This window comes from Carassius carassius, chromosome 25 (assembly GCF_963082965.1).
Source record: "Carassius carassius chromosome 25, fCarCar2.1, whole genome shotgun sequence".
NCBI lineage: Eukaryota > Metazoa > Chordata > Actinopteri > Cypriniformes > Cyprinidae > Carassius > Carassius carassius.
Genome location: NC_081779.1, coordinates 13,779,457 through 13,800,632, shown reverse-complemented (window position 1 = coordinate 13,800,632; position 21,176 = coordinate 13,779,457). Strand labels below are relative to the sequence as shown.

General features: G+C 39.0%; 1 protein-coding gene across 10 annotated transcripts; it reads left to right on the top strand.

Moving 5' to 3' along the window:
* The first annotated feature begins 223 nt into the window (after window positions 1-223).
* LOC132104259 (nuclear transcription factor Y subunit gamma-like) lies at window positions 224-20,626 on the top strand. Of its 10 annotated transcripts, none has more exons than XM_059509585.1 (11): window positions 224-337; window positions 9,044-9,153; window positions 9,362-9,430; window positions 12,193-12,306; window positions 13,916-14,011; window positions 15,516-15,692; window positions 17,265-17,336; window positions 18,644-18,799; window positions 18,975-19,082; window positions 19,239-19,298; window positions 20,030-20,626. In XM_059509585.1, the coding sequence occupies exons 2-11, from the start codon at window positions 9,055-9,057 to the stop codon at window positions 20,150-20,152; spliced, it is 1,074 nt and encodes a 357-aa protein (XP_059365568.1). In that variant the 5' UTR covers window positions 224-337; window positions 9,044-9,054; the 3' UTR covers window positions 20,153-20,626. The 10 variants fall into 10 exon arrangements, with proteins under 10 accessions (XP_059365568.1, XP_059365564.1, XP_059365567.1 ...); XM_059509581.1 differs by having other exon boundaries at window positions 9,359-9,430; XM_059509584.1 differs by having other exon boundaries at window positions 230-337; window positions 9,047-9,153.
* Window positions 20,627-21,176: the final 550 nt, after the last annotated feature.

Sequence of the window (21,176 nt, the reverse complement as noted above, 5' to 3'; positions counted from 1 at the left end):
GGGACAAGAGTATAGTAATCTCATTTTGATTCCTCAAACAGATTCACAAAATGCATACAATTAAATGGAAGGCAGCTATAACAGTTCATGCGACGTGCAGACCATAGACTGTAAACAAAAACAACAACAAAAACAGGTGCAGAGCAGCTCAACCTCTCGCTGAACTGAAGCAATCACATTGTATGGCGCTAAAGGCGAGGACGTCACAGTTAACGTAGCACTTCTTCCGGTTTAAAAAAAAAGTTGTCAAATCGTCGGCCATCTTGGTTCCTGTAACAGCCTGAAATAAATTAAATATTACGACGAACCGGACTACGCTACGATTTCATCACGTAAAGTGAGTATAAAAATGATGTTCTTTGCTGCGTTACATTTCTATTGCTATCTATAGCTTGGTTTGAATGAAGCAGAAGTCGTTTTGAGCTCGCGGTCTAATAAAAGTTTTCATCCAATGGACGATTGTTTTGGAGGATGAACATAGGCGCCATTTCCCTCCTCGCTCTCTGAAGCGCTTATTGGTGGCTAGTGGAAGGGAATGGAGGCGGTCAGGAAACTGTTGGACGTAGGTCACCATTTTGGCTCTCGAGTGTAAATGGCTTCTATTGGCTCACTGGTTCATTCTGAGCCTAAATGGTGGCAGTTTCTTAACTACCAGAACCCTTAGAAACCTTGATTGGTGGAATCTAGTCCGAGGTTTGATTGGTCTGAAGGACAGAGCCAAACGTAGTCTTTATTGGTTAGACTGTCTTTACACCGCTTTACAAATATTTTAGGAAAACTCACTCGGAGCCTTCCAAAACCTTCATTATTTCACTTCTCCTAGTTTGACGGGAATCAGTCATCGCGGCCTGCTAACCTAGCGAGCACTGTCTCTACCTTTATGCCGCTGTTTTTATAGTCCTTATCTGTCCGTACAATCTTACCGGCCATAACGTTAACTTAGATGTTTTGAAATGTAAATCAGTCTCATAGTAAAAAAATTAATCGGTCATTATGGGTTTCAAGAACAATGTTACACTCACAAACACTGAATGTTTACTTGGTTTCTGTTAGCATGTCTCCGGGTAGCCTGCAAATGCTTGTCAACTTCGTTAATGAAAAAAAGCATTTGTGATTCATATCAATATCAGTGTGTATAACGATTCATCAAAGTTATGAGAAGTATATTTGTGTTCTTAATTTATTCGTGTTGGAATTTATTTCGTGTATTTTCATTTTGCAAAATGTGCGGCTGGTGTCATGCATTGCATAAACAAATACGCTTCTAATTGTCACCTATGAATGAAAATAAAATACTCACGTCATAAAACTAGATTCAGCAAAAAGCTATAATTTAAAGACGTAATTGACATGGTGTTAATGTACCAGGTTAAATGTAGGTCAATTCATAGCACATTAACTCACTATTTACACATGAGTCATCAGTGAGTGTTTCAAGGCAGCACTTAAAAGCAATATCATTGCCTATTGACCTTGATTTTACAAGAAACGTAATGGCATTCATAGCAACTGTTGCCACAATATTTCTGTACTGTTGCTGTAAATAATTTACCTGCTTTTCAGATGTATTTTAACAACAACATCGTATAGGACGGATTGTGCTGCATTTGTTGCTCTGGTTTTCATCTAATTATACTGTTTAAGCTAAGCCCTTAATTTTGATGTACATCTCTCACATAAAAATGTCAAACGTTTGTAAAGAGTTTGCAGACTTGGTTCTTTGTGAAAAATAATATGAAATCTTAAATCTGCTGTGCATCAACTAAATTTGGGCGGAAGGTGCGTAGGCCGTTTTGCATGTAGTGACATGAAGTTTCTGGAAATGAAGAGTCTAATAAAGAATCAAGTGATGTGAAGCAAGTTAAGGTGCGATGATTGCATAAGCAAGATTTTCAGGGCAAAAAAAGTCTATTGACAACAGTATGTAGATAAAAGCATCTTAAGCTGAAGTGACTTAACTCCAAATTTCAGATTGCATAGATTAGAAATAACTAGATTTCTGGTTAAAATTTAGTGTAAATTAGCGGAACAGTGTTAAATGTGACCGCTCCAGTTGTATTATTCTTGTACCAATAAACATAATTAAATGAAAAAATAACAAATAAGCATAATATCAGTTGCATAACTTGTGTAATGTTGTCACATGAGATTGTGCTGTATGGTTACACGTATTAGAGGTTAACCCATTCGACATGACCCTTCAGGTCAACTTTATATTCATTTAAGACACAATTAACGTTGAGTTTAGGTTTCATGTGCTGCATTGCATGCATGTTTCTTGCACTCAAATGAGACTGCAAGTAAGTCTGACCTGAGTGACTTTCCACTTTAAATCATGCAGCCGGCTACAGCATGCGGCACCCTCTTTGAGACAACCCTGAGCCAATCACTGTTCATGGGCTCATTTGCATCACTGCACGCCTGGCCATTCCGCTCCTCCGAGGGGCGGGCTTTGGAGACATTTGGTTTGACATTGTAAATAAGCAAGGGACAGTTGTTTGAGAAGTCAGTTGCTCTGTCCAGCTCCGCCACAGCAGGGAAGACGATCTGCAGGGGACAGATTTTTAAAGGCTTGCAAACCGAGACGATCCTCCGCCCTCCCTGCCTCCTTTATGCAACTTTCTGCTGATTTTGTCTGGTTGTTTTTTTTCTCTCTTGTTCTTTTCATTCCCTGACCCCTATGCTGCTGCTCAAGGTAACTTAAAGCAGGAAGTTAAGTGTCTGTTAAAGGGGGCGGAGTGGAGAGGGTGAGCAGGGAGGAGGGGGGTGACACAGCCTACAGACGGCTGGCTAGGCCAATAGCAGCAGAGACCGACTCGGGCTCATTTGAAGAATCCTCCAAAGGGGCAGGATCTTGGAGATAGGCGGACCGAGAGTATCGTTTAGCAAGCTAGATTGATTACAGTCGAGTGTTAAAGGGAAAACAGTCAGAAGATTTTTGCCCCGACTTGTTCTGCTGCTCTGCATTGCTCTCACACTTTTATTTCTTTTCATTCTTCCCTTTTCTTCACCTCCCCTCACTTTCTCGCCTGTGTTTTCGGTCACTCGTGCCGAGGCAGGGGTCAGCTGAAAGACAAATAGTAGGTTTGCCAGGCAGAGGCCAACTCCAGGCTCTAGGCGGCTTCAGGGGACACGGACAGGGGAGGAATGGGAGTGGGTTGTGTGTTTAGGAAAGGGGGAGGGGGTGGCTGAAGAAGATGGGCTGGTGGAAGGGGGAGGGGTCGGAACGCGGGGGGGGGGGGGGGGGGGGGGGGGGGGGGTGATCGCGCTCCTCTCTGCTCAGGGCTTTGAAAGCAGCAGCAGATCGCCTGTCCCACAGCCTTTTGTCTCCTCCTGGGACAGAGCCTGTGGACTTGACAGTTAAGGAGACTTTCGAGATGTCCTCCTGTTCTCCAGCGCCCACAGCGCAGCGTATGAAGGGCACGGGGTAAGTGCGACTGCGACTACAATCAGACAGTAAAGCTCTCTCTCTCTCTCTCTCTCTCTCTCTCTCTCTCGCTGCAGTAATGGGATGCTTCCTCTGTCCTCCGCTGTGCTTTTCTCCTCCTCCTTTCGTCCTCTACTTTTCCCCTTGCTTGAAATCTGAGTGTACTTCTTTGTGTTTTCTGTCCTGTTCATTTTGAAGTCCTTAACCTGACTACCAATGTTTGACATAATGTAAACATTAACTAGCTGGAAATTTCACTGGATTTGTGTACCGAATTTTAACTTTCCATCATTGAACTGCATGGCGTACTCTTTGATCGCAGTTGACCTTTAAGTTCAGTTCATTCAGTTTGACTTTGGGCTTCTCGAAGGTCCCGTGCTGTCGTGCATCTCTGGTACATCTGTGTTGTTTACAGAGACAGATAGAGATGATGGCCCTGGTTGCAGAGGACCGCCAGTCCCAGTTCACCTTTCAAGGCCCAGTTTCGTGGCTTGTTTACACTCTTGTGACAGAGAGGCAGAGCAGAGGACATTATGGATGTGGGCTTTACGTGATCGTCATGGATTGGGGTTTATATGGGGACTTTTAGCCTCCTAGTTCATCATGTACAGATGGCTGTCCTCACACAATGTCTCGTTATGGAATCCGGTCGGATTAAAGTCTCTTTTTCACTTGTGTACTAGAAAGTTTCCATTAGTGATGGTATTAAGGTCCTTTTGGGGAAAGGAGTTACTAAAAATAACTCTAGGTAGAGCCTTGACTGCTGCTTCTCAGCATGATGTGTTCGGTTAAGATTTTAATATCATTTTAGCTCCTTACTGTACCAGTTTGCAATGACGTTCAAGGGTAAAATGTCAAACCTGACTAATGTTTTTAAATGGTTTAAAATTAAAATGTACAATTTTTGCACATTCCCTCTAGTTCCCGGAGTTTTGCGCTTAAGGTTGTTTTGAAATGTCAGCTTTAAAGTTTACAGTTGGGATTCTGATGCTGGCATCGACATGTCGTCGTACCTTGCCATTGTTAATGGGCCCATCAGTGGATGAAGGTCACAGGAATGTGAGAGCCGGTCCCGCATTTGATCTGTCAGTGGGGATTGTGTGAGACCAAGAGGACTGTGCATCCCTCAGGGGCACAGACAAAAGGGGGCCATTCACCATCACGCTTCTCTAGGGAGGGCATCATTACACACAGTAGGGTCGCCAAGTTGCTGCAGTGAAAGTTGAAAAACCAGTCTCCGTTTGCTTTCTTTCTGTGCTAGAGTATATCCCTCACTCTCTCTCTCACCCTCCCCCTAAACAGTTTTTCCCCCTTTCTGCTTACTGCCGAATGACCTTGAGGGTTCAGGGACAGCTTTCTGGAGTTGATGCGAGGCCGAACCAAGGGCAACTTTAGAATGATTGATCCATGAGATTAGACATGCATCAGAGTGGCGGTATTGTCCAGCCCCTATGTTTTTTGCTCTGAACATTAGAGCAAAACAAGCATGTCTATTTGATGGTTAATTTGTAATTCATTGCTGGGTGCCTGGGTGCATTTTGTTGTGTCCGAGTCGATAATTAGCCAGTAACCACATCAGGCTTTGTCAAAAAAAAAAAAAACGATATATATCTGTATATTAATGTGTAATAATTTGTTTTTAACCAGCTGTTATTTCTGTGTGAATGTTTGGGTAGTTAATACGTCCAGAACGTAGCTTTAGAAATGTGACCTTTCTGAGTGACAGAATGGTCATAGAAAACAGCTTGACTGTGTTCTGTAATTTTATTGAGGTTGGTTTTGGTTCAGGGTCTTCAGTAATGTGTGGTAAAGTGTTGTATGTGTGTTGTGTAATAAAAAGAGTTTGCTTACATGCTTCGTTATACACAAGATTTTGCATACTTGCGTGAAGCCTATTCAAGTACATAGGACACAGTGCGTAATATTTAATAAAAAGAGTCTATATGACTTTGCAAAACCCTGACTGGTTTTATCTCAGTCTGAGCAACTTGTTTAGATGACAGTTTAAAAATACACATTGTTTTATTCTGACTAAAATCGAAATATAAAATAGTAATAACTATAAATATATTTAAAAGCGCTACATTTTCATTCTAACATATGTATCTTTCTCCTTACATTATTTTCTTCACCTGTTCTGGAAAAAAAATCCCTCTGGAATGCTCCGATATCAGATAAGATTGAATTACCTCTATGTACATTTATCATTTGGTATGCATTTAGATGCGGTATTCCTAAACTATGTAGGGGAGGCATGCTTGAAATGAGGGGTGTGTGCAAAAATGGAGATGTATGACAGGATGTTGAGATGAGTGTTAGATTTTAACAGCGTCTCCAGTGGAAAGCTGTTTTTTCTCAAATGGCAAGCAGTTCTGTGGTTGAGTTCAATATGGGCCTGTCAAACAAAAAAGCAGACTCTGAAAAGACTTTTTAATTCCTGGCTGTTAAAATTAGGCTCATTTTAGAGGTGAGCTTCATGCCTGAGAGGTATCTTAGATCTCAAGTCAACACAACGGCTAGCATCCACAACCCTGGTATTGTCTTATCAGCACAGCTGATTTGAATCTCTCCTGCACGAGGAAGAGATTGTTCTAAATTTATATCGGCAGCTTACGAAGCTGGCCAAACTGTAGTATAAAAGGCAAGTGTTTTGCCAGTAGTAACTGTATGTGAAATTATTATGTTGTGTTTGTGTCACAGCAGTTTCTCCTCCCTCGAGGCCTCAGGCCACACTTTCTCCAACCTTTAAATATCTGCTGCACAACCATCTTAACTCATCTCTTGTCAAGGGGGTAATTTGCAGTTTCTCAAGTGTTTGAGAACCGCTCGTCCCTGATCACACTGAAATGTTCGAGCATTCCTTTGCTGCAGTCCTCCTGCACAGTGAAAGCCAGGCTGGCAGTGATGTTCTTGCTGATTCAGCCTCTGCTAGCGGCATTGACTTTCTGAGACACAGAGCACCAGCGGTCATTGCCGTCAAGGCAACAGAACCATTCAGGAGAAATCCTACACCACCATTGCATTCTGACTTGATGAAGGACGATCGTGACTGAGATGTGAAGCACGTGCACTGAGCCTCACTTAGCATTTTGTGTCCTGCCTACAAGTCTAAAGTTCGTATGAATTACATTGTGATGATGACGACGTTCTGTTATGGTTGCAGTTGCAGTCAATGACGTAACACTTTTTATTTATTCATTTCGATTTATTTATTTTCTGTATCTTAATATATTTAATATTTTCTGTATCTTAATAATATTTATTTTATTTTCTGTATCTTAATAATATTTAAAAATGCATAAAATGGAATTTTTATATGCTATTTGAATACATATCTTCTGATTAACATGTTTTTAACTTCAGAATTAAAATTCATGTTGATATTTTTTGAAGGCATATCAAGTTTATACGATTTATCGATTACTTTATTTATAAACTTTTATAATCTTTTATATCGATATCCAGCTTGATATGAGTGAATCTGAAAAATAGCGGAGGACACCGTGAGCACAGTAACCCAGTTATGCACTGTAAACATACCAAATGTTTACATGTTTATAGTAAGGGCTTTAAAATAACTTGTAAGCAATATTCCCAATGAAATTTGCTTTTTTCCTTTTCTCTGTTCGGCGGACATTTTGGCCACCTGAGCAAAAGGTTTCTTTATACCAGACCTGTACAGCAAACACACAAACTTTAATGTGCCATTTATATTTGATTTGACCCTTGATGTAACTAAATGATGCACATCTCAGTTTACCTGAGAAAACCTGTTTACAGTTCTGTTACCACGAAATTGTATTAAAAATCATTAAAAAAAAAATTCTCACACAGAACAGTTAAGTTCTTTATAATAATATAATATAATGTGAACAAAACAAAGCAGATATCGCTCATGAATTCCCTTTTTGAGGTTTTTTATATATTAGGTTTAGAATAAAATATAATATTCAAACAAACTGAAGCATTTAAACTGATGGAATAGAATAGAATGGAATTTTAAAAAAAAAACTGAGGCTTTTAAACTAAGATCTGTCATCTAGTTTACTAGAATTAAATCAAAGGGTTTTCCCAACTTATTTTTGCGTGTGTCTTTTGAGAGAACATTGATCATAAGCTATAGTTAAAGTATAGTTTAAAGCAGCTTGCCCCGTCAGATGCTCTTTCAGTCAGATGCATGCCTGCTCACAGAGACACTATTTGCACTATTAAATGTGTTTTACTTATATATATATATATATATATATATATATGTGTATGTATGTATGTATGTATGTATGTATATATATATATATAATTAAAATAGGAAAATTTAGAAAAAAACAAGATATTTTAGATAACGTATATCACAAATCTGATTTGTTTTTTTGGCCATATCGCCCAGCCTTGAGCAAATTATTATTATTTCTTGGGCAAAAAAAAATATTTTAACAGTTGCTTCACTGTATCTAGCTTGTTAATATTTGAAAGAACATTTTAATTATTATCAAAAGAACAAGGATTCTACCCACAATGCTCAGCCACAGGTACACCTCCGATATCAGACAGGCTGTGTGTCTCGATCTGGTTAAAGAAGTAAAAAATATCTCCCAGTCAAGCAGCTGGTCTAAGCGAGCTTTGATTTAAGCTTTTATTTATGTCTCCTTTAATGGCGTGTTATCTCATTTAATTTACCTCACGATTTCCCAGGTCCATGACAGTAATTTGCTGCTGTTATCGCCTGCTAATTATCCAGCTAGTTTTCTTAATTGTCTCACTTGAGATGTTAAATTATTATCTCTTATCAGGCCGGAGCTGGCACATCCACACTCACAGCTGTACTGCAGAAGAGTAGACCATAGTAAGATCGACACCTGATGCTGCTGCTTCCCAGCAGCAGAGCGACGGCCATTGCACGCACGTTTCACTGATTTGATTCTCAGTTTGACCCACATAGTAGGGCATCTCGGCAGTCCGACTGCTCCCCCTCCATTTAGCCCTTGGCACTTTGTTTTGTTATATTGTATTATGGCTCAACTGCACTAGTCCAAGTACTTTTTTACTGCCTCACTCCGGCTCCTGTGGCACCCCACCCTGCTATTTCTGGCCCTGTGTTTTCTTCGAGGGAAAAAGAGAGGTGCTTTGTAGCGTCAGTGGCAGCACAAGCTCAGGCAGGCTGCCTGCAGAATTCCTCCCATGCCATAGTAACCTTGCCAGCATTGCTCCTCTTGCTTTTTCGGTTTACATTAGTTTGTGTTTGGATTGCCTCCATTGCGTCAGTGCCAAGCCATTCTGTCAGTTTGGTTCCAAAGATATTTGGGTATCCAGATGTGCACTCCAGGCTTCAGGTCACTGTACTGGAGGAGGACTTTGTTCTCCAGGTTTTCACAAATGGATTCTTGGCTTAGTTTATGCATGGCTGAATTGACCAATCGCCCCATCTACAGTTGCGACAGCCATTTTACTGTAGTGACGCACAGCTATCACACATAATTATTCAGACTTCTTCAACCCAAACTAAACAGTGTATATTGTAGTTTATTATCTCAGAGCTTAAGAAGTTTACCTAAATTTTGAGGCTTGTATGTGAACATTAACCCTGACTTGTCATGTGTTCTCTCCCTCTTTATCTCCTAGCGCATCTGGAGATGTCGGCAGACTCATTTGGAGCAGGCGGCAGCGATGCCCAGCAGAGCCTACAGTCCTTTTGGCCCAGAGTGATGGAAGAAATCAGGAATCTTACCGTGGTACGGGTTTCTCCTAGCTTTTTTACCTAGCTTATCACTTGATACAGTATAAACACTGCCTTTCTCAAAACAAACCTCAAAAATTGTTTACTGGAAAATTGAAGTCAACTATGTAGAAACTTACAAAGAGTCTACCACTGTTCATTAAGAGGAATTATTAATCTTATTGTGAGTTCTCCTCTAACGCACTCTCGCACTGTTTCAGAAGGATTTCCGTGTGCAAGAGCTTCCTCTTGCTCGCATCAAGAAAATTATGAAACTGGATGAGGATGTGAAGGTAAGAGCAGCCGAGCTGAATCTACACAATCACTCTAAGCTGATGGCAGCACGCTTCCTGTCTTTGATTCTTGAGAAAGCAGCAACCCAACGATTGTCTGCTGTTACATCTAGTGGCAAGTTGCGTCAATAACTTTACAATGCTAAAACTATGGCAAGCTTCACTATTACTATTGCTCCCAATTGAGGAGTTTTTTTTTTTTTAATCTTTAGCCGTAAGTATTGAAGTTATGGATGTTTTGCAATATTTGTGCTATAGATATGAATCAAATCACTTGGCTTGAGGATTAGTATGTTGTGTCTTAAACTACCTAACTTGCCTGCCAAAATAATAAAAAAAATCCCATACATTTTGATGAATATCGCAGAACCTTTTCTAGAGACTTCCAAATTTAGCAACTGAAAATGTTCAGCCAAAAAAAAATCTTTATATTCAGTTTTATCCAAAACAGCATTCTGACTGTGTCAGCAACTATGTTGTGCACACCATGTTGATAAGCTACAGCATTATCCAGAGCGACTTACAAATGAGGATAATGGAAGCAATCAAAATCAACAAGAGAGCAATGATATGCAAGTGCTATAAGAAGTCTTAGTTAGCTTAAAGGGATACTCCACCCCAAAATTAATTTTGTCATGAATCACTTACCCATATGTCATTTTAAACCCATAAAAGCTTAGTTTGTCTTCGGAACACAATTTAAGATATTAAGGATAAAAACCAGGAGGCTTGTGACTCTCCCATGGACTGCCAAGTTAGTTACACTGTCAAAAGTATGAAAGACTTTGTCAGAATAGTCCATCTGCCATCAGTGGTTTAACCGTAACAAACTGAAGCGACGAGAATACTGTTTGTAAGTGAAGAAAACAAAAATATGTGTATTTATGCTTTGATTTGAAGGAAAACAGTGCATCCTTGTGGCGCAGCTTACACAGAAGATCATAGGCAGTTTGAGTGATGTAGAGAGACACAGAGGAGGCTGTTGACAAAGGAATTGTTGAATAAATTTGTTATTTTAGTTTTCTTCGCTTACAAACAGTATTCTCGTCGCTTCATAATGTTACGGTTAAACCACAGATGGACTATTCTGACGATGTCTTTCATACTTTTGTGGACTTTGACGGTGTAACTTTCTTGTTATTCTATGGGTCTATCAGTCAAGCCTCCTCGTTTTTATCCAAAATATCTTAAATTGTGTTCCTAAGACGAACAAATCTTTTATGGGTTTGGAACGAGGGTAAGTGAATAATTACAAAAATTTCATTTTAGAGTGGAGTATCCCTTTAATGCAGTACATGTAACAAGGTTTTGTATTTTCAATTATATAATAAAAAGAAAACCGATAGAACAGAAAAAGAATAGAGCAAGCTAGTGTTAGAGGCTTTTTTTTTTGCTTTTGTTAATTGTATAATAAATAAAAAGAAAACACAGAATACAAAAAGATAAGAGAAGCTAGTGTTTTTTTTTTTTTTTTTTTAAGAATAACAACAGGTAAACGTGTCAACAGTCTGGGCATACACCACTCTGCCCAAAAATGATTATAGAATAGTGATATGTAAAAATTGTTCAGTTGAAATATTGATACTGTAGGTTGCCAATAAACTTTTCTATTAACTAGTGTTTATAGTTCACTCTGAACTGCTTACTAAGTTCAATTACCCTGATACCCAAAATCATTTAACAAAACATTTATTTTTGGTTTCATTTTTTGGCTAAAGAAATATATAGTAGTACAAAACTACTTTGGGATCCTTTTGCTTACTCCACCTAAATAATCTATATATGATCAGTTTAATTCGCAAACCACCATTAATGAAAGTATGGTTATAAAGTTTCCTAGTTTATTTTTAAGGCAACAAATCAAAGTCTTTTCCAAATGAAAAGTTCATGTTTTCATTGGCTACAGCTGCAGTGAAGTCTGATTTGAACCACTACAAAAACAGTAATCTATTATTTTTTGAGCATTGTGAATAGAAAAACTATTAGATCCAGGCATCTGGTCAATTTCTGTGAAACTGATATTTGGTAGTGTGCACATGTGAACATTGAATAGACTTTTTCAGAGAACTAAAAAGAACTTCTCACGTAACAACCTCAGTTCCATGTATTGCCAATATTTACTCTGTTTGCCAGATCCTTTAACAAAGCAACATGCACATAAACAAACCTTCAAGTATAAATAAGAACATGGCATCAGTACTGTCGAAAGAGCTAGTCATTTCGAGAGTGCTATGAGCCAAGTATTGAGTGGCGGTAACACACAGATGCCGTTTTAGTGTGGTTTCATAGAGCAAGAAAAAATAAAAATGATTAGACATAAGGTTTGGTGTATTTACTCGATGGTTTAACACTTTAGAATGAGCTGGATTAACTCTAAAGCAGACAGATATTTCCTCCTTATCTTTGTGCTCAGTTGAAAAATACAAAATATTGTGATGTTGTAGATGCCACAGGGTATGATCTTCCCACACAGCCTTAGCTGCGTGGGAAGCAGGGATCAGGTCAGGGTGTTGTCCAGACGCTCAAAATAACCTGCAGCTTAGAGTGGAAAGAGAGAAAAGCCAAAGCAATTAAGTGCTCAGGAGCAGAGCATGGACAAGACCCCTGGGTCAGTTCTTGATGTAGCCTCTTAGGCTACTACATATGTCCATCTGTCTGATGGCAGGCTGAAAGATGATGGGCATGGGTATAGTGAGTGTCTGGATAAGATTGTATGTCTAACTTTTATTTCTGTTTTAACTTGCTTTGGTAATCCTCCATAGATGATCAGTGCCGAAGCACCAGTGCTGTTTGCCAAAGCAGCACAGATCTTCATCACAGAGCTCACTCTCAGAGCCTGGATTCACACTGAGGACAACAAGCGGCGCACACTACAGGTCAGTCATGTTCATTCTCAACTTCCCTTTGACCCCTTCCCCTAGCCAGCTGAGATAAACCAGTCTCCTCTGTGACAAAATTATCTTATTTTGTGTTTGAAGAAGACTGGAAATGATAGAGTGAAGATGGTGGGTGGGATCAGGAAATTACCCTGGACTGGTTTTAAATTGGGGTCACCTGCACAAAAGTGAAACTGTATTTCAGAGCTCTACCTGCTAAGCCATGTGTCCAGTGATCGCCATATGTATAGTAGTTCTCAATTTAAGACAAACTTGGGTTTATTACCTGATTCCAACAACCATCTTCCCGATATTATTTCCTGACTGTTTTCCTGACTGTCACATTTACTGTTGCTTGGCAAAATTTCATAGGCCAGTCATTTCCAAAATAATAACTGCAAACTTGTTTTCCTTCAGAGCGAAATGTTCAAGTTGGACTTGATCACCAACAGAAATCTGCTTAATTTGAAAATTTCTTCTGTGTGAGCTGTGCTTCATACATCACTACACTATTGACACTTGATCTACACACACATCTCAACACTCTGTTTTTTTGCCTATAAAATTTTGCTAAAATTTGTCTAATATGACTGCTCTTTTAGCCATTTTTCCTATTATGTTCTGTACTCCATGTGAATAGGTCCAACCCCAAACCATTAAAGCAAAGATAAAAAGGTCCCTCCTAATACAACGTGTACTAGAGTCATGACACAGCTTGTCTGTTTATGGGAAGAGCCCCCAAGGCTTATCTCTGTTTCACTGTAGCGTAGAGTTTAAAAGTACATCTACCATGACCCACTTACTTTTTTGCCACTGATTTTGCCTCCCTGTGCTGTAAAAAACACTGTCCTGGTCCTTGAATGATACTCAAGTGGTCCCTTAATGCTTGGATTGAAAATTTATAATAAACATCTATAAAATATTAATTATTAAAAGATGTATACATTTCCATAGATTATTATTATTATTATTATTATTATGTAACATTTACATTACACCAAATAACTGAAATTGTTAGAGGTGTTAGATTAAAAATATTTGACTTTAAAATGAAATCTATCTAATCTGTAAAAATATATCTAAATATATTATTGTTGTTATATTGTGTGTGTGTATGTATATATATAGGAAACAGTTCAATAGTCTGCAGTGTAGCAGCACGTCAACACAGTCTTCTTCTTGCGTGGTGTTCAGCAGCAGGTTTTGTCACTGAACAAAGCTGTAATGACTGTTAGACCGTCTCTTTAATATGTAGATGGTATTACTGCTCTCCCTGTGAGCTTGCAGCTGGCCCACAGTTCCATTGTGAAGGCATCACGCCAGTCAGTGTCACCACGACAACAGTCGTCAATGGAACAACTGCATGGATGTGACCCTTCACCACCAGATATTAATCATGGTGCTAAAAATAGCAGCTGGTTTGGGGGGTGACAATGGGTGGTCTTTGCATCCAATATCCTGTGGAAAATACCACCAGTAGATGGTCTGTGGGGTGCAATCGTGTTGCCCTTCGCTAAGAACAGTTGATGCAAACAGTGGGACACATTATATATATATTTTTTTTTTTGGATTTGTTTTTGACTCTCTGAACTTGTTTTCTGTTTTCCAGAGGAATGACATCGCCATGGCCATCACTAAGTTTGATCAGTTTGACTTCCTCATTGATATCGTCCCCCGCGATGACCTCAAGCCTCCAAAACGACAGGTGTGGAAAAGAGAAGAGCTTCAAGCTGTCAAAATTAATCCGCACCTAACATTTTTTTTTCTTAACTGTCTGTGAAGAGGAGATGGTGCTGTGTTGTCTTTGGCAGCCTGGGGGCGCTGTAAACATCCTTGACTGGAAGCTGGGTGTAGGGTTTGTGAAGGCTTTCAGTCGGATGTTTGCAGCGCCCTGCTTCCCCTATCTCTGCACAACCAGACATCATATTTATTCATTTCTGGTTTATTTTACAAATGAACTCCAAAAACAACTATGTGGTTATGTGCTACAGCACTGGCAGCAGGATAGTGATTGACGGGGTGAGAAATTCATCTTTTTGGCTGCCAGTAACCGATTTTACCAGCCATTTTAATTCTTTCAGTTGAAATAAGGGATTCACTTCATGCAATTTAAGAAATATACATATGGTCCTAGGTCCGTGTATCTTTTGTTCATCTGATTTTCTAATAGAAAAGAAATAAAGAGAAATGAGACCATTTAACAGAACATTTACTTTGAATTTACAATGTAGATTATTTGACAGTCACACCCTGAGCACTTCCCTCAAATGTTTCTGTAGAGAGCATTAGCAACATAAAGATAAACATCTAAACTGCCTTTGAAGAGTTACTTTAGTCTGTTCTATGTGTTTTTATACTTATTGTCATATTTGAGCTATTTTATATTTATAATATCTTAGTTATGAATTATAATTGGGTGTCTATTATATTCATTAAACAAAAGCTTTGGGAATCAATACAACAAAAAAACAACAACATTCCTTAAACTGAACATGAATTCTTTTAGGCACGCCAGGGATGAAAAAACAAAAAAAATCAAATAGGGGTAACTCAAAATACCACATTGGGAAGACTCAACAGATAGTAAGCCCATGCAAAAAGAAGGAATTTACGCAGTATATCCAATGATCCGATCCCTCCTAGCTCAGCTAAACCATTGTCTTCATTCGACCCGAAGGCTTTTTGGTCGTGAGGTGTTTTTGTGTGTGTGACCAGGTGTGTAAACATCCTACACTCTCAGCTGTGACATCACCAAGCTGGGAGAGGGATGTTTACTCTCTTTGTTGCAGAGAAATCTTCAGGAATGGATGACGACGAAATATAACGATACACTTCTGGGTACAAACGTTTGGGTATGTTCCTGCTCTTTGTGTTAGAATAGGACAGCTGATTGCCTGCCATTACGCTGCGGTTGAGTGTGGGAGTTCAGGCCACAGACTGCAGCTGAAGGTCTCCATTCTGTCCAGCTAGAAGATTGCATTACTCTCTCTGGCTTTGCCTAGAAGTAATTTATCCTCATCCTGCCTCTAGTGTTACAGAGCTAAAATAATTTATGGAGATGTAACAAGCAGATAGGCCTCATGAACTCTTGATTTCATCTGTGTGTGTTTATGGGATTGTTGGATGCTCTCTTGCATTTATGAAGGACCTGCTGAGGTGTGCTGTAATATAAGGTATATGTTTCTCTATAATTGTGCCGGTCTGTGTAGGAGGAAGTGCGTCAGTCTGTCGCACCGACTGAGCCGGTCCAGTATTACTTCACTCTGGCGCAGCAGCCCAGTGCAGTGCAGGTCCAAGGTCAGCAGCAAGGCCAGCAGGTGGCTGCTCCCACCGCCACCACACTGCAGCCCGGACAGATTATCATCGCTCAGCCCCAGCAAGGCCAGGTAATTCTCACACACTTGCCACAAACCCAAAAACGCAGTACATTAATGGAACACCACATTAAAACAATTAGCTTTGATAGCAAGACTACATTCAAAATCACATAATTCCATTCTATTTCAGTATGTGAAAAGAGTATTATGTCCAAATTCACTGCTTTCATTAAACATTAGGAAAAAAAAAAAAAAAAAAAAAAGAACAGGTTACTTTGATTACGTCCTATCCAAACTTCCTGTTTTAAAAGGAAGTATGTCAGCACAGGTAAGAAAACTGGTATGTGGAGGACACTGTTTGCCCTTGTAATTACCATAGTGCATATTATACTATGGTCTGGTGGACAAAAGCCTGAAACTTTATCGTACTTACTCTCTCACACAACACTTGATCCCTGATTACTTTGATCAGCCCATTACAAGATCTTTTGAAACATGATTGGTGAAGGTTGAAAGCCCAGAGGGTGTCATTCTCACGTTGCTATCAGGTGAACAGCAGAGAATCCAGTCACTCTCTCATGTGATATCTGTCCAGCTTTTTAGCATGAACACGGCAGTCCTCTCCACGCCTCTACTTTATACTCTACTAGTGTAAAGCTCTTTTTCACTTTCTCTCTCTTCTCTGTGGCGAACCTCATTCTCTCTCTAAAGATCAGTGCTGCTTCAGCAAGCTGCTGTTTGCTGACCTGTCAGTGTTGTGCTGCAGTCACCTTTGAGAGCACTTGGGACAAATATATACTCTAGGGTTCAAAATTGTTAGACTACAATAAAATGAGATTCAAATTCTAATTTCAACCTGAAAATGAAGTATTTTCAGTAGTGGTGCTAGATGTAAAATTTTAATTTTAGCTATACAATTTTTTAAATGGTGGTGTAGAGTATTTATACACAGGAAAAATGTTGTACACAGGATTGTTAATTGAAAATTTGACACAACATTTCTCAGATTGTGACCTGTTCTTTCATGCGCTCTGTTCAAGCTCACTTCTGTTCACGCTTTACGTAAAAATGTATTTTCAGTGGGTTTTTATCTTCAAACCTGAGGACAGAGAGTCGGTTTAGCTTCATCTCGCTGTCTGCTCACTGCTTTGTGCTGCTATATGCGGTCATTTCCCCAAATGCATGTCAATATTTTACAACAGAGCTTGCAATCATCTGCTATAACAGATGCTTCATCTTTGCTGCTGATTTAAACTCCGTTCACACCAAATCTGAAACTACAGAGAGACACAAATTATCAAATATTCACAGCAATTTTTCAAACTTTAATTATTCTAAATTCCTTTGCTGAATTTTTGCCTTGTAAATAATATGTATTCTATATTATCGCAGTGTAATATTTCAGGCTTGGTATGAATTCATTTTAAAAAGATTAATGAATGTTTTATGTCACTTCAAAAATATGGATATAGTGCGAATAAGTTTGTTCATACTTCATGTGACATCACACTTTCATTTCTTTTCAGTGCTTTGCCTTTTTTGTTGCTTTTTAAATGATGTTTGAGTATGCGCTTTGCATGTGCTTGCTTGTGTTGTCAAGTTCACTCTCTATTTCTCGTATTGTTTTCTCCTCTTCCTCAGGTATTGCAAGGAACCACCATGCAGCAGCTGCAACAGGTGCAGGTTGCTCAATCACAGGGGACCCCTATCACGGTAAACACCTCAAACCCCTGAAAATGACCCCTGTTCCTCCCCAAAAAGTCCTTCTTTGAAGCACAAAGGAGCTTTTTTTAAGGGCTTTTTTCATGACAATTGAATAAGAAGAGCATTTCAAATCACAGCAAAAATATCCCTGTTTGGGTACTATATCATGTACCATACATGAAACATTGCAGAAAGCAGAAGCAGAGGGTATGATGATTTTATTTAATGTTTTTCTTTAAATTCCTCATCAAATTTTCTGGATACGGATATTTTTATTATTAATCTGACTAGTGTCAGTTTTTCTTCATTTGCCATTTACAGATTTTAATCACAATTTTGCATTTGACATTTAATTTCTCTCAATTCATATGGAGTCATAAACGTGTAATTTATAAAGGTGTTTAAAATATAGCACGTCTCACTGCTGGACTTTTAATTATCTATTTTCAGTACAGTTGTTATAGTCTGTTTAGATCTTTATATGGTGTCAGCGGTAGTCATAGGATTTTTTCTCCATAGTGCGGTGTGACCGCAGACCTTGTGTTTATTGATTTTGAGCTCGAGTCTTGTGGTTCCTGAAAGTGAGACTTCAAAAGGAACCTCATAACGTTTTGCAATGAGAAAACTGTCATCATATATGAAAACAGCATTTTTCTGAAGTCTGTAGCAACATAATGGACATTAAGGGTTCAGCCAGTCAGCTTTGCCATCACAAGAATAAATCACATTAGAACTATATTAAAATAGAAAGGTTATTTTACATTTATTTGAAGTTTTTACTGTTTTTACCTTGATCAAATAGATGCAGGCTTAGTGAGAAAGAAAACATTAAAAATCTTTTAACTGAAGTGGTTAACTGAAAGCAGAAGTCACCATATTCTCCTAAACCAAGCAGATATTTTTCACACGGCAAATTCTGCAATTCATATGACCTCTACTTGACGCTATATGAGGTCACTGTATGTCTCAGGCCAGATAAAGTTGTGCTGCTTAATAAATTGCTGTTACCTATCGGGTGTCAGTTCCTGAAGAAGAGAGATCATCTGTCACATCTCTGCAGTCAGCGCCCAGGTTTCTCCGTTCAACCCGAGAGGCCCGAGGTCACAGTCTTACATCTCTCTCCTTTCCTCAACACGTCTACAATTTCACTTTCTTTTGGTTGCCTTCCCAGCCCATAGTACAGTAGTCTGTAATACTAATGCTGGTTCATCTACTCCATCATATGTGCTGAAAGACACACAACAGATCGAAACTCAACTTGAATGTAAGTTTGATGCCGCAGTCCCACCTCATGACTTTCATCCTCCCTCTTTCAGAGTGCTCCGGTGACCATGCAGGTGGGCGAGGGTCAGCAGGTGCAGATTGTGCAGGCGGCTGCACAGGGACAGGCGCAGGCAGCACAGTCGGCTGGACAGACTATGCAGGTTATGCAGCAGATCATCACCAACACGGGAGAGATCCAGCAGATTCCAGTAAGGAATAACAGGCTTTTACCTTTTGTATTTGATCATTTTGACCTTTTAAAAGCATTATAAATTGGTGATAGGGATTGCAGCACACCTGTGCTATATGAAGACCAGGCAAACATGCTTGTTATTTGGTAGGAATGATGTGTTCTCATCATTGCCCCCTTGTGGTGTCCTGCAGGTGCAGCTCAACACCGGTCAGCTGCAGTATATTCGCTTGGCTCAGCCTGTCTCAGGAGCACAGGTGGTTCAAGGACAAATACAGACGCTTGCTACAAACACTCAGCAGGTAAATCATGAAAGATCTTAAAGATGGTCAGCAATATTAGCTCAACTCATGGCCACAAGAGACAAGTGATTATTTATTTCATTCGGTGACACTAATGGTGCAGATGTTACAGTTGAATTAAATTGTTCGGTGTAATCTTGTTGAATTGTTGTTTAGATTTCACAGACAGAAGTACAACAGGGTCAGCAACAGTTCAGCCAGTTTACTGATGGCCAGGTAATGATTTCTTCCACCCCAAACCCCTCCCCCTTTTTTCTTTTTTAAGGCTTTTATACAAACACACACACACAACACACTATTGTTTAAAGGTTTGGGGTAAGTAAGGCTTAAAAAGTTAGTCTAATCTCTTATGTTCACAGCTGCATTTATTTGGTGAAATAAACAGTAAAGGAAGTGAAATTTTATCAAAAAATCTTATTCTTATGATGGCAAAGCTGAATTTTCAGCAGTCATTCGTTACTCCTGTCACATAATCCACATGAACATTTTATTATTATTATTATTATTATCATAATCCATAATGAAAACAGCTGCTTAATGTTTTTGTGAAAACTTTGATACATTTTCTTCAGGATTCTTTGATGGATAGGAAGTTCACATTAAGAACACATTAATTTGAAATGGAGATTGTTCTTTACTGTCACCTTTGATCAATTCAATCCATCCTTGCTGAATAAAAGTATGAATTTCTTTCCACAGAACATACCGACCCCAAACTTTTGCATGTAGCATTAAAATATTAAAAAACATATTATATGTTATATTAAAATATAATATAGAATATTATAATTTTATAAAACTATTCTGTATGTAATGTGCTATATACTGTAATTACATTCTCTTTCTGATAGCCCTAATTGGCACAGCTACAGTTTCAATCCAGATCTCAAATGTCATTTATCACTTCAGTAACCCACATCCCTCCCTTTCTTCCTGTGATTCTATAGCAGCTTTATCAGATCCAGCAGGTGACGATGCCTGCAGGGCAGGAGCTGACCCAGCCTATGTTCATTCAGTCCACCAATCAGACGGCCGACGGACAGGTCACCACGCAGGTCAGTGCTGACTGAGGCTGTCACCAACCACCGCCTACACTGAAGGAGAGGAGCCACCACACACCAACACCCAGTCCTTCCACTTCCCTTCATCTCATGCCATATTTTGATCAAGTTCTCCAACTGGTTTAATTCAGCAATCAAATAATAAACTTCAGATTTAGGATTCATAATTTACCGTCCAAAATATATGTATTGCTGAGTTTAGGTCTCTTTACTACAGTGCTGGAATGATCAATGTGTTATGGCAGAGATTTGATTTCTGCCATATTAATTTCAACTCTGTCTTTTGCAATATGGCTAAAAAGTATGAACCCACTGTCTTCCTTGCAGTATAGGTAGAATATGTCCTTGTTTCATAGTTTAACGTGGATATTATGGGTAGAGATTATGCTTTCAGATCTGTTCAGTGATGGAGACATTAGGGTGAGGCTTGTGAAACCTGAGCTGGGGGGCACTACTTTCTTTTTTTAAAGTCCTCATCCATTTTGAGAGATTATGAGAGTTCTAAACTTGATTAAAAAAAAGCCATAATCTACACATTCTGTATCTCTGTAGTTTAACTCTGTAATTCTGTAGTAATTGTATTAGTTCAGTTGTAGTATCTTGTATAGTTTTGAAATTTGATAACATTGTATTTGTTAAAGGGCTTCTTATTGTTGGGTTTTGTATATGCAGAATGGTCCTCTTTGTGTGAATGTGTGTGAATGTGTAATTGATGTGCTTTCCTTGCGTGTTATTTTTGGACCAGTTTTAAAGAGACTTCCTTTGCCCCTTGAAACTGAACTGCTCCACTGTTACCTAATTGTAAAAACACCTTAATGAAATAAAACCCCTTTTATATTAACATTTTTAATACCAGTTGTAACTTCTTTCTTTTGAGTACCCTCTTGTTTTGTTTTAGTTTTTTTTTCTCTTCATATTATAATTGTTGGTCATGTTGTTTTGCATGTAGTTGTGACTGCCAGCATGATATGCAATACCTAGGTACAAATTTTATTTTTGTTCCTTTTTTGTAAACAGACCTTGGTTTGTGAGA